The sequence below is a fragment of the Mauremys mutica genome, chromosome 1 (assembly GCF_020497125.1).
Source record: "Mauremys mutica isolate MM-2020 ecotype Southern chromosome 1, ASM2049712v1, whole genome shotgun sequence".
NCBI classification, from domain to species: Eukaryota; Metazoa; Chordata; order Testudines; family Geoemydidae; genus Mauremys; species Mauremys mutica.
In genome coordinates this window covers 372,126,054-372,139,050 of record NC_059072.1, presented here as the reverse complement: position 1 = coordinate 372,139,050, position 12,997 = coordinate 372,126,054, and the positions used below count along the sequence as shown (strand labels likewise).

General features: G+C 47.5%; 1 protein-coding gene across 1 annotated transcript; it reads right to left on the bottom strand.

Moving 5' to 3' along the window:
* Window positions 1–12,346: 12,346 nt before the first annotated feature.
* LOC123363155 (putative olfactory receptor 52P1) lies at window positions 12,347–12,997 on the bottom strand (the record flags this gene model as incomplete). Its single annotated transcript, XM_045004041.1, has 1 exon — window positions 12,347–12,997. A coding segment is annotated over one exon (651 nt), but the record flags the coding sequence as incomplete, so codon positions are not given.

Below are 12,997 nucleotides of genomic sequence, written 5' to 3'. Positions count from 1 at the left end.
CAAGCTGATCTCCATCTTGGAAGAGAAGATTCAAGGTCTGGAGAAACGAATAACAACCCTGCATTCCATAAAAGAAAATGAGGATTTCCTGGATAGACGTCAGGATCAGCTGCAGCGGGCACAACTTTCTGAAGATTCAGAGCAGGCTACGCAGCGGGGACAGAAGGCCAGCGAGGATAAGTGGCGGCATGTGACTTCCAGAAGGGGAAAGAGTACCAGAAACATCCATGTACCAGAAACACAAATACAGGTGAGCAACCGTTTTCATGTTCTCTCCACAGGTATTAGTGCAGAGAGTGGAGTGGATGATGCACCTGAGGGAACAGAGCAGAAGGAGACTCCACTGATTGGAAGGCATGAGATGCACCTTCCTAGGGATGGGGTTTCCACGACCACCACTCCCAAGAGGAGGAGGAGGGTGGTGGTGGTCGGGGACTCTCTCCTCAGGGGGACTGAGTCATCTATCTGCCGCCCTGACCGGGAGAACCGAGAGGTGTGCTGCTTGCCAGGGGCTAGGATTCACGATGTGACGGAGAGACTGCCGAGACTCATCCAGCCCTCGGATCGCTACCCCTTCCTGCTTCTCCACGTGGGCACAAATGATACTGCCAAGAATGACCTTGAGCGTATCACTGCAGACTACGTGGCTCTGGGAAGAAGGATAAAGGAGTTTGAGGCGCAAGTGGTGTTCTCGTCTATCCTCCCTGTGGCAGGAAAAGGCCAGGGTAGAGACCGTCGAATCGTGGAAATCAACGAATGGCTACGCAGATGGTGTCGGAGAGAAGGGTTTGGATTCTTTGACAATGGGATGGTCTTCCAAGAAGAAGGATTGCTAGGCAGAGACGGGCTCCACCTCACGAAGAGAGGGAAGAGCATCTTTGCAAGCAGGCTGGCTAACCTAGTGAGGAGGGCTTTCAACTAGGTTCACCGGGGGAAGGAGACCAAAGCCCCGAGGTAAGTGGGGATGTGGGATACCGGGAGGAAGCACAAGCAGGAGATTACAAGAGGGGAGGACTCCTGTCTCAGACCAAGAAAGCGGGACAATCAGCGGGTTATCTTAAATGCCTATAGACAAATGCAAGAAGCCTGGGGAACAAGCAGGGAGAACTAGAAGTCCTGGCACAGTCAGGGAATTATGATGTAATTGGAATAACAGAGACTTGGTGGGATAACTCACATGATTGGAGTACTGTCATGGATAGATATAAACTGTTCAGGAAGGATAGGCAGGGCAGAAAAGGTGGGGGAGTTGCGTTGTACGTAAGAGAGCAGTATGACTGCTCAGAGCTCCGGTATGAAACTGCAGAAAAACCTGAGTGTCTCTGGATTAAATTTAGAAGTATGAACAACAAGGGTAATGTCGTGGTGGGAGTCTGCTACAGACCACCGGACCAGGGGGATGAGGTGGACGAGGCTTTCTTCCAGCAACTAACAGAAGTTGCTAGATCACAGGCCCTGGTTCTCATGGGTGACTTTAATCACCCTGATATCTGCTGGGAGAGCAATACAGCAGTGCACAGGCAATCCAGGAAGTTTCTGGAAAGTGTAGGGGACAATTTCCTGGTGCAAGTGCTGGAGGAACCAACTAGGAGAAAAGCTCTTCTTGACCTGCTGCTCACAAACAGGGAAGAAATAGTAGAGGAAGCAATAGTGGATGGGAACCTGGGGGGCAGTGACCATGAGATGGTCGAGTTCAGGATCCTGACACAAGGAAAAAGGGAAAGCAGTAGAACAGAGACCCTGGACTTCAGAAAAGCAGACTTTGACTCCCTCAGGGAACTGATGGGCAAGGTCCCCTGGGAGAATAACATGACGGGGAAAGGAGTCGAGGAAAGCTGGCTGTATTTCAAAGAAACCTTATTGAGGTTGCAGGAACAAACCATCCCGATGTGTAGGAAGAGAAGTAAATATGGCAGGCGACCAGCTTGGCTTAACAGTGAAATCCTTGCTCGTCTTAAACACAAAAGAACAGCTTACAAGAAGTGGAAGATTGGACAAATAACCAGGGAGGAGTATAAAAGTATTGTTCAGGCATGCAGGTGAGAAATCAGGAAGGCCAAATCACACTTGGAGTTGCAGCTAGCCGGAGATGTTAGGAGTAACAAGAAGGGTTTCTTTAGGTATGTTAGCAACAGGAAGAAAGTCAAGGAAAGTGTGGGCCCCTTGCTGAATGAGGGAGGGAACCTAGTGACAGAGGATGTGGAGAAAGCTAGTGTACTCAATGCTTTTTTTGCCTCTGTCTTCACAGACAAGGTCAGCTCCCAGACAGCTGCACTCTGCAGCACGGTATGGGGAGGAGGTGACCAGCTCTCTGTGGAGAAAGAAGTAGTTCGGGGCTATTTAGGAAAGCTGGACGAGCACAAGTCCATGGGGCCGGATGCGCTGCATCCGAGGGTGCTAAAGGAGTTGGCCGATGAGATTGCAGAGCCATTGGCCATTATCTTTGAAAAATCATGGCGATCGGGGGAGGTCCCGGATGACTGGAAAAAAGCTAATGTAGTGCCCATCTTTAAAAAAGGGAGGAAGGAAGATCCAGGGAACTACAGGCCAGTCAGTCTCACCTCAGTCCCTGGAAAAATCATGGAACAGGTCCTCAAGGAATCAATCCTGAACCACTTAAAGGAGGGGAAAGTGATCAGGAACAGTCAGCATGGATTCACCAAGGGCAAGTCATGCCTGACTAACCTAATTGCCTTCTATGACGAGATAACCGGCTCTGTGGATGAGGGGAAAGCAGTGGATGTACTATTTCTGGATTTTAGCAAAGCTTTTGATACAGTCTCCCACAGTATTCTTGCCAGCAAGTTAAAGAAGTCTGGGCTGGATGAATGGACGGTAAGGTGGATAGAAAACTGGCTAGATGGTCGGGCTCAACGGGTAGTGATCAATGGTTCCATGTCTAGATGGCAGCCGGTATCAAGTGGAGTGCCCCAAGGGTCAGTGCTGGGGCCGGTTTTGTTCAATATCTTCATTAACGATCTGGAGGATGGTGTGGACTGCACCCTTAGCAAGTTTGCAGATGACACTAAACTGGGAGGAGTTGTTGATACGCTGGAGGGTAGGGATAGGATACAGAGGGACCTAGACAAATTAGAGGATTGGGCCAAAAGGAATATGATGAGATTCAACAAGGACAAGTGCAGAGTCCTGCACTTAGGACGGAAGAATCCCATGCACTGCTGCAGACTAGGGACCGAATGGCTGGGTAGCAGTTCTGCAGAAAAGGACCTAGGGGTTATGGTGGACGAAAAGCTGAATATGAGTCAACAGTGTGCCCTTGTTGCCAAGAAGGCTGATGGCATTTTGGGTTGTATAAGTAGGGGCATTTCCAGCAGATCAAGGGATGTGATCATCCCCCTCTACTCAGCACTGGTGAGGCCTCATTTGGAGTACTGTGTCCAGTTTTGGGCCCCACACTACAAGAAGGATGTGGATAAATTGGAGAGAGTCCAGCGGAGGGCAACAAAAATGATTAGGGGGCTGGAGCACATGACTTATGAGGAGAGGCTGAGGGAACTGGGATTGTTTAGTCAGCAGAAGAGAAGAATGAGGGGGGATTTGATAGCTGCTTTCAACTACCTGAAAGGGGGTTCCAAAGAGGATGGATCTAGACTGTTCTCAGTGGTAGAAGATGACAGAACAAGGAGTAATGGTCTCAAGTTGCAGAGGGGGAGGTTTAGGTTGGATATTAGGAAAAACTTTTTCACTAGTAGGGTGGTGAAGAACTGGAATGGGTTACCTAGGGAGGTAGTGGAATCTCCTTCCTTAGAGGTTTTTAAGGTCAGGCTTGACAAAGCCCTGGCTGGGATGATTTAGTTGGGTTTGGTCCTGCTTTGAGCAGGGGGTTGGACTAGATGACCTCCTGAGGTCCCTTCCAACCCTGAGATTCTATGATTCTATGATTCTATGATTCTATGGTGTCCCTAGCCTCTGTTCATCAGAGGATGGAGATGGATGGCAGGAGAGAGATCACTTGATCATTGCCTGTTAGGTTCACTCCCTCAGGGGCACCTGGCATTGGCCACTGTCGGTAGACAGATACTGGGCTAGATGGACCTTTGGTCTGACCTGGTACGGCCTTTCTTATGTTCTTATGATCACTTAAGGATGTAAGGGCACTTTGCATGTTGTCCAGCCCTCACTGAAGCTGCTTCCCACCCCAGGGTTATGCCCATGGAAAAAGTCCACTCCCCGCTCCTGGGGTTTCCCTGTGATCCCCACTCCAAACACTTTTCCTAGAGGGTTGTGATGGTGATCTGTGCTCTCTGGGCAAAGTGCTGTGCCTTCTACCAGCAGCTCTGTCATGGCCTCTTTCTGTCTCTTACCAGCCCAGAGAATTTCCTCCTCCTCTCTGTCAGGTGGGTCATTAGCATTTTCACAGACAAGAATGTATTCAGTCCGATCTACATCCTCTCTTAAAGCTGGGGGGAGAGGTAGATATTCTGGAAGGGTAGAGATAGGGTCCAGAGTGACCTAGACTAATTGGAAGATTGGGCCAGAAGAAATCTGATGAGGTTCAGCAAGGATAAGTGCAGAATCCTGAAATTAGAATAGAAGACTCCCATGCACTGCTCGAGGCTGGGGACAGAGTGGCTAAGCAGTATTTCTGCAGAAAAGGATCTGGGAATTACAGGATATGAGAAGCTGGATAGGAGTCAGCAGTGTGTCCTTGTTACTGAGAAGGCTACCGGCATATTGGGCTGCATTATTTGGAGCATTGCCAGCAGAGCACGGGAAGTGATTATTCCCCTCTAAATATAGAATATCAGGGTTGGAAGGTGTGACATTATTGATATAGAATGGGACCATATAGAACATGGTTGCAAGCAAGGTCCTGTCATGGAAAAGGGGGTCATATAAGGTGTCTAAGACCAGGTTATGAGTGGCTGGTTATGATTATGCTGTCTATATGTCTGTATCATTTTGTAGTTGAAGTTATGAGTATTGGCTCTATACTGTCTGTATTTCAAATTTGTGCTGTGCTTCTGGGAGACATCCCGGACAAGTTGGTGTTAGCTCTGCCTAGCCTGCTTGATGGCCCATTAAGGACCATCATCTATACAATTGACCCATTGAGAGGAGGCAGATACGCCTTGTAACTCAGCAAAGTGCAGGGACTTGCCCATGTGACTCCAGACTCCATTTTGCTGTAATTTTCCACAGTGAGGACAAAGAGGTTCTTACATCTGGAAAAGACTATAAAAGGCTGATGCCTCATTTCCATCTGGTCTTCAGTCCTGCTTCTTACCTCTGGAGGAACCATGCTACAAACTGAAACTCTGAACAAAGGACTGACTGACCCATCCCAGTGAGGGATGTGCTCCAGAGACTTGTAATTGATTCCATTTAACCAATTCTAATTCTCATCTCTATCTTTCTGCTTTTATGAATAAACCTTTAGATTTTAGATTCTAAAGGATTGGCAACAGTGTGATTTGTGGGTAAGATCTGATGTGTATATTTACCTGGGTCTGGGGCTTGGTTCTTTGGGATCGAGAGAACCTTTTTCTTTTAATGGGGGGTTGGTTTTCATAACCATTCATCTCCAGGATGAGTGGGACAGGTGGTGATACTGGAAAACTGGAGTGTCTAAGGAAATTGCTTGTGTGACTTGTGGTGAGCCAGTGGGGTGAAACGAAATTCCTCTTTGTCTGGCCAGGTTTTGCCTTAGAGGTGGTTAAACCCCAGCCTTGGGCTGTAACTGCCCTGTTTAAGCAATTGGTCCTAAATTGGCACTCTCTGTGGGGTCCTGCCAAAGCTGCATTGTCACAGAAGGGACCTCAGGAGGTCATCTACTACTCCAGCCCCCTGCTTAAAGCAGGGCTAATCCTCAGACAGATTTTTACCCCAGTTCCCTGAATAGCCCCCTCAAGGATTGAACTCACAATCCTGGGTTTAGCAGGCCAATGCTCAAACTACTAAGCTATCTCCCCCCACCCAATTGTCACTTGTGAGGCCACATCTGGAGTATTGTGTCCAGTTTTCAGCCTCCACACTAGAGAAAGGTGTGAACAAATAGGAGAGAGTCCAGCAGACGGCAACAAAAATGATCAGCTAGTTGGGGCACATGATTTATGAGGAGAGGCTGAGAGAACTTGGCTTGTTTAATCTGTAGTAGAAAAGAATGAGTGGAGATTTGATAGCAGCCTTCAACTTCCTGTGTGTGTGGGGCAGGGTGGGGTTCTAAAGAGGATGGAGCTCAGCTGTTCTCAGTGGTGGTAGATGACAGAAGAAGGAGCAATGATCTCAAGTTAGAGTGTGGCACATCTAGGATGGATATTAGGAAACACTATTTCACTAGGAGGGTGGTGAAGCACTGGAATGGGTTACCTAGGGAGGTGGTGGAATTGCCATTCTTGGATGTTTTTAAGGGCTGTATTGACAAAGCCCTGGCTGGGATGATTTAGTTGCTGTTGGTCCTGCTATGAGCATTGGGTTTTCTGTGATTCTATGATTCTAAAGAGACAGTTCATTTTCACAAGCTGTCATAAACAGATAGTTAAGGGTTAAAGTCTCTTTTACCTGTAAAGGGTTAACAAGCTCAGTAACTTGATGAACACCTAACCAGAGGACCAATCAAGGGACAGGATAATATCAAATCTCTGTGGAGGGAAGGCTTTGTCTGTGTTCTTTGTTTGAGTGTTCGTGCTCTCTTTGGATCTAAGAGAGGCCAGACATGTCTCCAAGTTCTCCTGGAGTATTTCCTACTATCCAGTATAGTGAGTATTAGAAAGGCGAATTAGTCTTTTGAGTTACTTTCTGTATTTGCAATTGTGTGTTTGCTGAAGGAATTCTTTATTTCTGTTTGCTGTTACTTTGATTATTCTGAGGAGGAGGGAGGGGAAGTCTCTCCAGTTCTTATAAGCTAGACTCTGTATATTTTTGCATCCTGGTAATACAGAGATAGTGTACTTTTTTCTTTCTTTAATAAAATCTTTTCTTTTTTAGAACTTGATTGATTCTTCTCTTGTTTGAATTAGCAAGGGAAGGGGGGGGGAGGTGAGTCCCTCTTTGTTTTGAGTAAAGGATTTGACTCAGTGTGTATCTCTCCGGAGCAGGTTGGAGAGAAGGAAGGGGGGGAGGGGAACTGGCTCTTTCTCTCTCTCTGGTGAGATTCAAGGGGTTTGAATCTGGGTTCCCCAGGGGAAGTTTGGGGGACAGGCAGTGTGTTACCCACTTTAAACTTAACTGGTGGCAGCGAGAACCAGATCTAAACTACGATTTTAGTTTAAAAGAGGTCATGCAGGTCCCCATCTTGGAACCCTAAAGCTCCAAGTGGGGGAGAAGACCTATGACACAAGCACGCCATAGAGCTGGATTGGGGTACCCTCTGTCACCCCTCTCTCCATCCCCGAGAGGTCAGTTGTGTGTCTGATCCCCTCCAGGAGGCCAGTGACACAGTCCCCTCTCAAATCTTGAGTACCTGGATGCACAGGTGCTGAATCAGCCATTCAGTCCTGCGCATCCTCTCCCAAGTGACCAGTGAGGAGACATTCCTGTACTGCCACTGTTCCTTTCCCAGATTCCCCCTCTGCCCCCCTCCCCAGAACACACACCCCTTGGCTCTCTAGGGTGGGATCTGTCCCCTGTTCAGTTGTGAAGGGCTCACAGCTAACAGACTGGACAGCTGTCTCACTGAGAGGCGCTACTCTCCCCTCCCTTCCTGAGGTGCTGTTGCCTCCTGCTGCTGCAGTGTTAAAGGAAGTCTCACCCACCTCCCCAGTGATTTCTAGGGTTCCATCACCTTTCTCTGTTCTCCCCCCTGGGACACATCTTCCTATGCTTCCTAGCAATGGGTATCTCCCTCGTTTAGCTGTAATCTGGACATTTTCTCCCTGACAGGTAATACACACTTCTCCCTCCCCGAGGAGACTCTGCCTTCAGCTGCAGTGGAGGAGCTGGTCTCAACCACCCCAGCTCTCGGGACCCTGCAGCTTCCCCCTGCTGCAGAGGAATCAAGGAGACTCAGTCTCATTCCTTCAGCAGCTCCTGAGACATTCCCTCTTTCCCTCTGAGGTTCCAGCAGAACGATCCTTGTTGTAGGCAGACACTTTAACAGCCTAAGCGACATGAAAAATGTCATTACCAATTAGCATTTCAATAGGGTTATCGTCTACTCTGCTAGTGAAAAACTTTTTTCTTAGTATCCAACCTAAACCTCCCCCACTGCAACTTGAGACCATTACTGATTGTTCTGTCATCTGGTATCACTGAGGACAGTCTAGATCCATCCTCTTTGGAACCCCCTTTCAGGTAGTTGAAAGCAGCTATCAAATCCCACCTCATTCTTCTCTTCTGCAGACTAAACAAGCCCAGTTCCCTCAGCCTCTCTTCATAAGTCATGTGCTCCAGCCCCCAAATCATTTTTCCTGCCCTCTGCTGGACTCTTTCCAATTTTTCCACATCCTTCTTGTAGTGTGGGGCCCAAAACAGGACACAGTGCAAAGAACATAAGAACGACCGTACTGGGTCAGACCAAAGGTCCATCTTGCCCAGAATCCTGTCTACCGACAGAGGGAGCCCAACAGGTAATGATCAACTGATCTCTCTCCTGCCATCCATCTCCATCCTCTGACAAACAGAGGCTAGGGACACCATTCCTTACTCATCCTGGCTAACAGCCATTAATGGAATTAACCTCTATGAATTTATCTGGTTGTCTTTTAAATCCTGTTATAGTCCTAGCCTTCACAACCTCCTCAGGCAAGGAGTTCCACAGGCTGACTGTGCGCTGTGTGAAGAAGAACTTCCTTTTATTTGTTTTAAAAATGATGCCCGTTAATTTCATTTGGTGACCCTTAGTCCTTGTATTATGGGAATAAGTAAATAACTGTTCCTTATCCACTTTCTCCACATCACTCATAATTTTATATACCTCTATCATATCCTCCCTTAGTCTCCTCTTTTCCAAGCTGAAGAGTCCTAGCCTCTTTAATCTCTCCTCATATGGGACCCGTTCCAAACCCCTAATTATTTTAGTTGCCCTTTTCTAAACTTTTTCCTATGCCAGTATATCTTTTTTGAGATGAGGAGACCACATCTGTACACAGTATTCGAGATGTGGGCGTACCATGGATTTATATAAGGGCAATAAGATATTTTCCATCTCATTCTCTATCCCTTTTTAAATGATTCCTAACATCCTGTTTGCTTTTTTGACCGCCGCTGCACACTGTGTGGACATCTATCCACGATGACTCCAATTGTATAATTGGGGTTATTTCTTTCCAATGTTCACTACTTTACATTAAATTTCATTTGCCATTTTGTTGCCCAGTCACTTAGTTTTGTGAGATAATTTCAAAATTCTTCACAGTCTGCTTTGGTCTTAATTATCTTCAGCAATTTAGTATCATCTGCAAACTTTGCCACCTCACTGTTTACCCCTTTCTCCATATCATGTATGAATAAATTAAATAGGATTGGTCCGAGGACTGACCCTTGGGGAACACCACTAGTTACCCCTCTCCAGTCTGAGAATTTACCTTTAATTCCTACCCTTTGTTCCCTGTCTTTTAACCAGTTCTCAATCCATGAAAGGACCTTCCCTCTTATCCCATGACAACTAATTTTACATAAGAGCCTCTGATGAGGGACCTTGTTAAAGGCCTTCTGGAAATCTAAGTACACTATGTCCACTGAATCCACCTTGTCCACATGTTTGTTGACATCTTCAAAGAACTCTGTAAGATTAATAAGACACAATTTCCCTTTATCTAAATTCTTTACTATTGTTTCAACTAATTTGCCCGATACCGACGTTAGACTTACCGGTCTGTACTTGCCGGGATCACCTCTAAAGCCCTTTTGGATAGAGAGGCCGATTTAAAGGACAGGTTACAAACTCTAGTTAATAGTTCTGCAAGTTCACATTTGAGTTCTTTCAGAACTCTTGGCTGAATGCTATCTGGTCCCGCTGACTTGTTAATGTTAAGTTTATCAATTAATTCCAAAACCTCCTCTTGTGACACTTCAATTTGAGACAGTTCCTCAGATTTGTCACCTACAAAAGCCGGCTCAGGTTTGGGAATCTCCCTAACATCCTCAGCCATGAAGACTGAAGTAAAATATTCATTTAGTTTCTCCGCAATGGCTTTATCGTCTTTAAGTGCTCTTTTTGTATCTCGATCATCAAGGGGCCCCACTGTTTTTTTAACAGGCTTCCTGCTTCTGATGTACTTAAAAAACATTTTGTTATTACCTTTGGAGTTTTTGGCTAGAGTTTGGCTGGAGTTTTCCGGCTTTTGTAGGTGACAAATCTGAGGAACTGTCTCAAACTCCTCTTTGGCTTTTCTTAATACATTTTTTACACTTAATTTGGCAGTGTTTATGATCCTTTCTATTCACCATGCTAGGATTTGACTTCCACTTTTTTAAGGAAGTCTTTTTATCTCTCACTGCTTCTTTTACATGGTTGTTAAGCCACGGTGGCTCTTTTTTAGTTCTTTTACTGTGTTTCTTAATTTGAGGTAGACATTTAAGTTAGGCCACTATTATCACCAAAAAGCCCTGCAATAGAGAGGCAACAGTTTGTGTATTGGTGGGAGGAAGCCACAAAGAGACTCCATGAGTCTTGAGTGCAGAGTCTAAAGGACTCCCAGGAAAAGTTAAAAACCCAAGTGCAGGATTTAAAATCTAAATGCAAGACATCAGGATGTCCCCTTCCCCAAACTACCTAATCAAACCCCTCTGCCTCATCGACCCCCTCAGCTCCTTCGTATCCCCAATTAAGAAAGACTGGGAGCGAGGAGGAGGAATATTCCTCAATGAAAGGTGCTACACAGTATGATGATAGTTACTGATGAGAAGTACTGATCTCTGATCCCTTAGCGACAGCCCCATCTGTTTGCTTTAAGTGCTTGTGTCTCCTCTTAGTCAACTTACTCCAGGTCTCTCTGTCTACTATCTGCCCATCTATCCTGAGAATCAGGAATTATCCACCTGGCATTGGCCACTGTCAAAAGACAACAGGGCTATATGGACCATTGGTTTCACCCATCATGGACATTCTGATCTTCCTATTTAGACCGCACATGTATCTGCCTCCTGCTGTATCCAGGGCCGGCTCTAGGTTTTTCCACCCCAAGCAGAAGAAATGTTTGCTCCCCCCCGCCCCCCATTCCAGCCCTGGGCTCTTCGCCGCAGCCTCCTGTACCCCAGCCCTGGGCTTTCCCCCCCACCAATGCCCCCTGCCGCCCCTGCTCTGGGGCAATTAGGGGCAGGGGTCCCGGGAGGGGGTGATCAGAGGAAAAGGAGCAGCAGAGCTTAGATAGGGGGGTGGGTTCCTGGGGGGCAGTTGGGCGCAGGGGTCCCAGGAGGGGGCAATCCGGGGACAAGTACAGCGGCGCTTAGATAGGGGGTGGGGTCCTGGGGGGCAGTTAGGGGCAGGGGTCCCGGAAGGGGGTGATCAGGGGACAGGGAGCGGGGGGGGTTGGATGGGGTGGGGTTTCTGGTGGGGGGCAGTCGGAGGGAGTGGATGGTGGCAGAGTGGAGCTACCCTCCCTCCCCCTGGAGTGTCCTCTTTTTTTGAATGTTAAAATATGGTCCCCACCATCCACAGTGCAACTCTCCACTCACAGCACATGCTGCCGCATGAGGTCCCCCTCCTTCCTTTCCAGTTGGCAGTGGCCAAGGGAATGCTGGGAAATGTAGTTCTTTCCCTGCTCCAGGGCAGGCTCTATAGGCAGGGAGGTAACCAAGGAACTACAGCTCTCGGGACCCCCTGTTGGTTCTCAGCTCCCAGGCTGGATCCCTGCTGGTTGCCCCCCATGCAAATGGGCTGCCCCAAGCAGGTGCTTGCTTTGCTGGTGCCTAGAGCCATCCCCTGCTGCATCCCACTATAACCCACTCCCCTCCCAGAGCTGAGCTAGATCCCAGAAGTCCTAACGGGGTCTCTCTCTGCACAGAGTTAGTCAGAAAGTAAGAATAAAAATTACAATATAAACACTAACCAGTGCCCCTTAAGTGACTTGCTGTAAGATGTGAGAACACGTTGGTTGTAGAGATGACTGAGAAACAGTTGACAAGGGGAGGGGAAGACAGGAGCAAGTGACGGGGTAGCACCTTGGGGAGAAGACACACAGTGGGGTCGAGACTTGAGAGAAGAGATGAGGCAAGACTATAATTCCAGGTATCCAGCTACCAGCAATTAGAAAGGTGGCAACCCAGTGTAATGTATATAGACTGACTCCCCAGTTCATCACATTGACACAGCACAGTAAAGACAGGGACGGGTTTAATGTCTCTGTCTGTCCAGTAAGTGATTCAGGGAAGAGAACCCAGCATCATGCACCAGCCAGCTCTGCACAGAGCTCAATCTGAGAGCCAGATCCCATGGAGTAAACATTTAGTCATCCTTATGAGTAAAGAGCTGGAGCAGTCTGTCCCAGATCTGTTTGGTCTTCATGCCATAAATGATGGGGTGTATCATGGGGGGCACCAGCTGGTACACACTGGTAATAAGAATGAGGACATGCAGTGGCACATTGTGACCAAACCTCAGCATGAGAGAGGAGAATAAATCTGGGATGTACAAAGCTGAGATGGCACAAAGATGAGAGATGCAGGTCCCAAAAGTTTTGAGCCGGGCATCCTTTGTGGGGAGGTGGAAGATGGCCCGGAGGATCAGAGTATAGGACACGGCGATAAAAAACACATCCACTCCTATCACAGAGAAAAGATTAAAAAGTCCATAGTAACTATTGATGTGGATGTCAGCGCAGGCCAGTTTCACCACGGCTATATGCCCACAATAGAAGTGGGGGATGATGTTGGTTCTGCAATATGGCCACCGCCTCACCAGAAAGGGATAGGGTAATGTGAGTATGCCACTACGCAGCACCACGGCCAAGCCTATCTTGGCCACAGTAGAGTTTGTCAGGGTTGTGGAATATCTCAGAGGATTGCAGATGGCCACGTAGCGATCAAAAGCCATGGCGGCAAGCATTCCAGACTCCATTGTTGAGAATGAATGAACGAAGTACATCTGGGTGAGAAG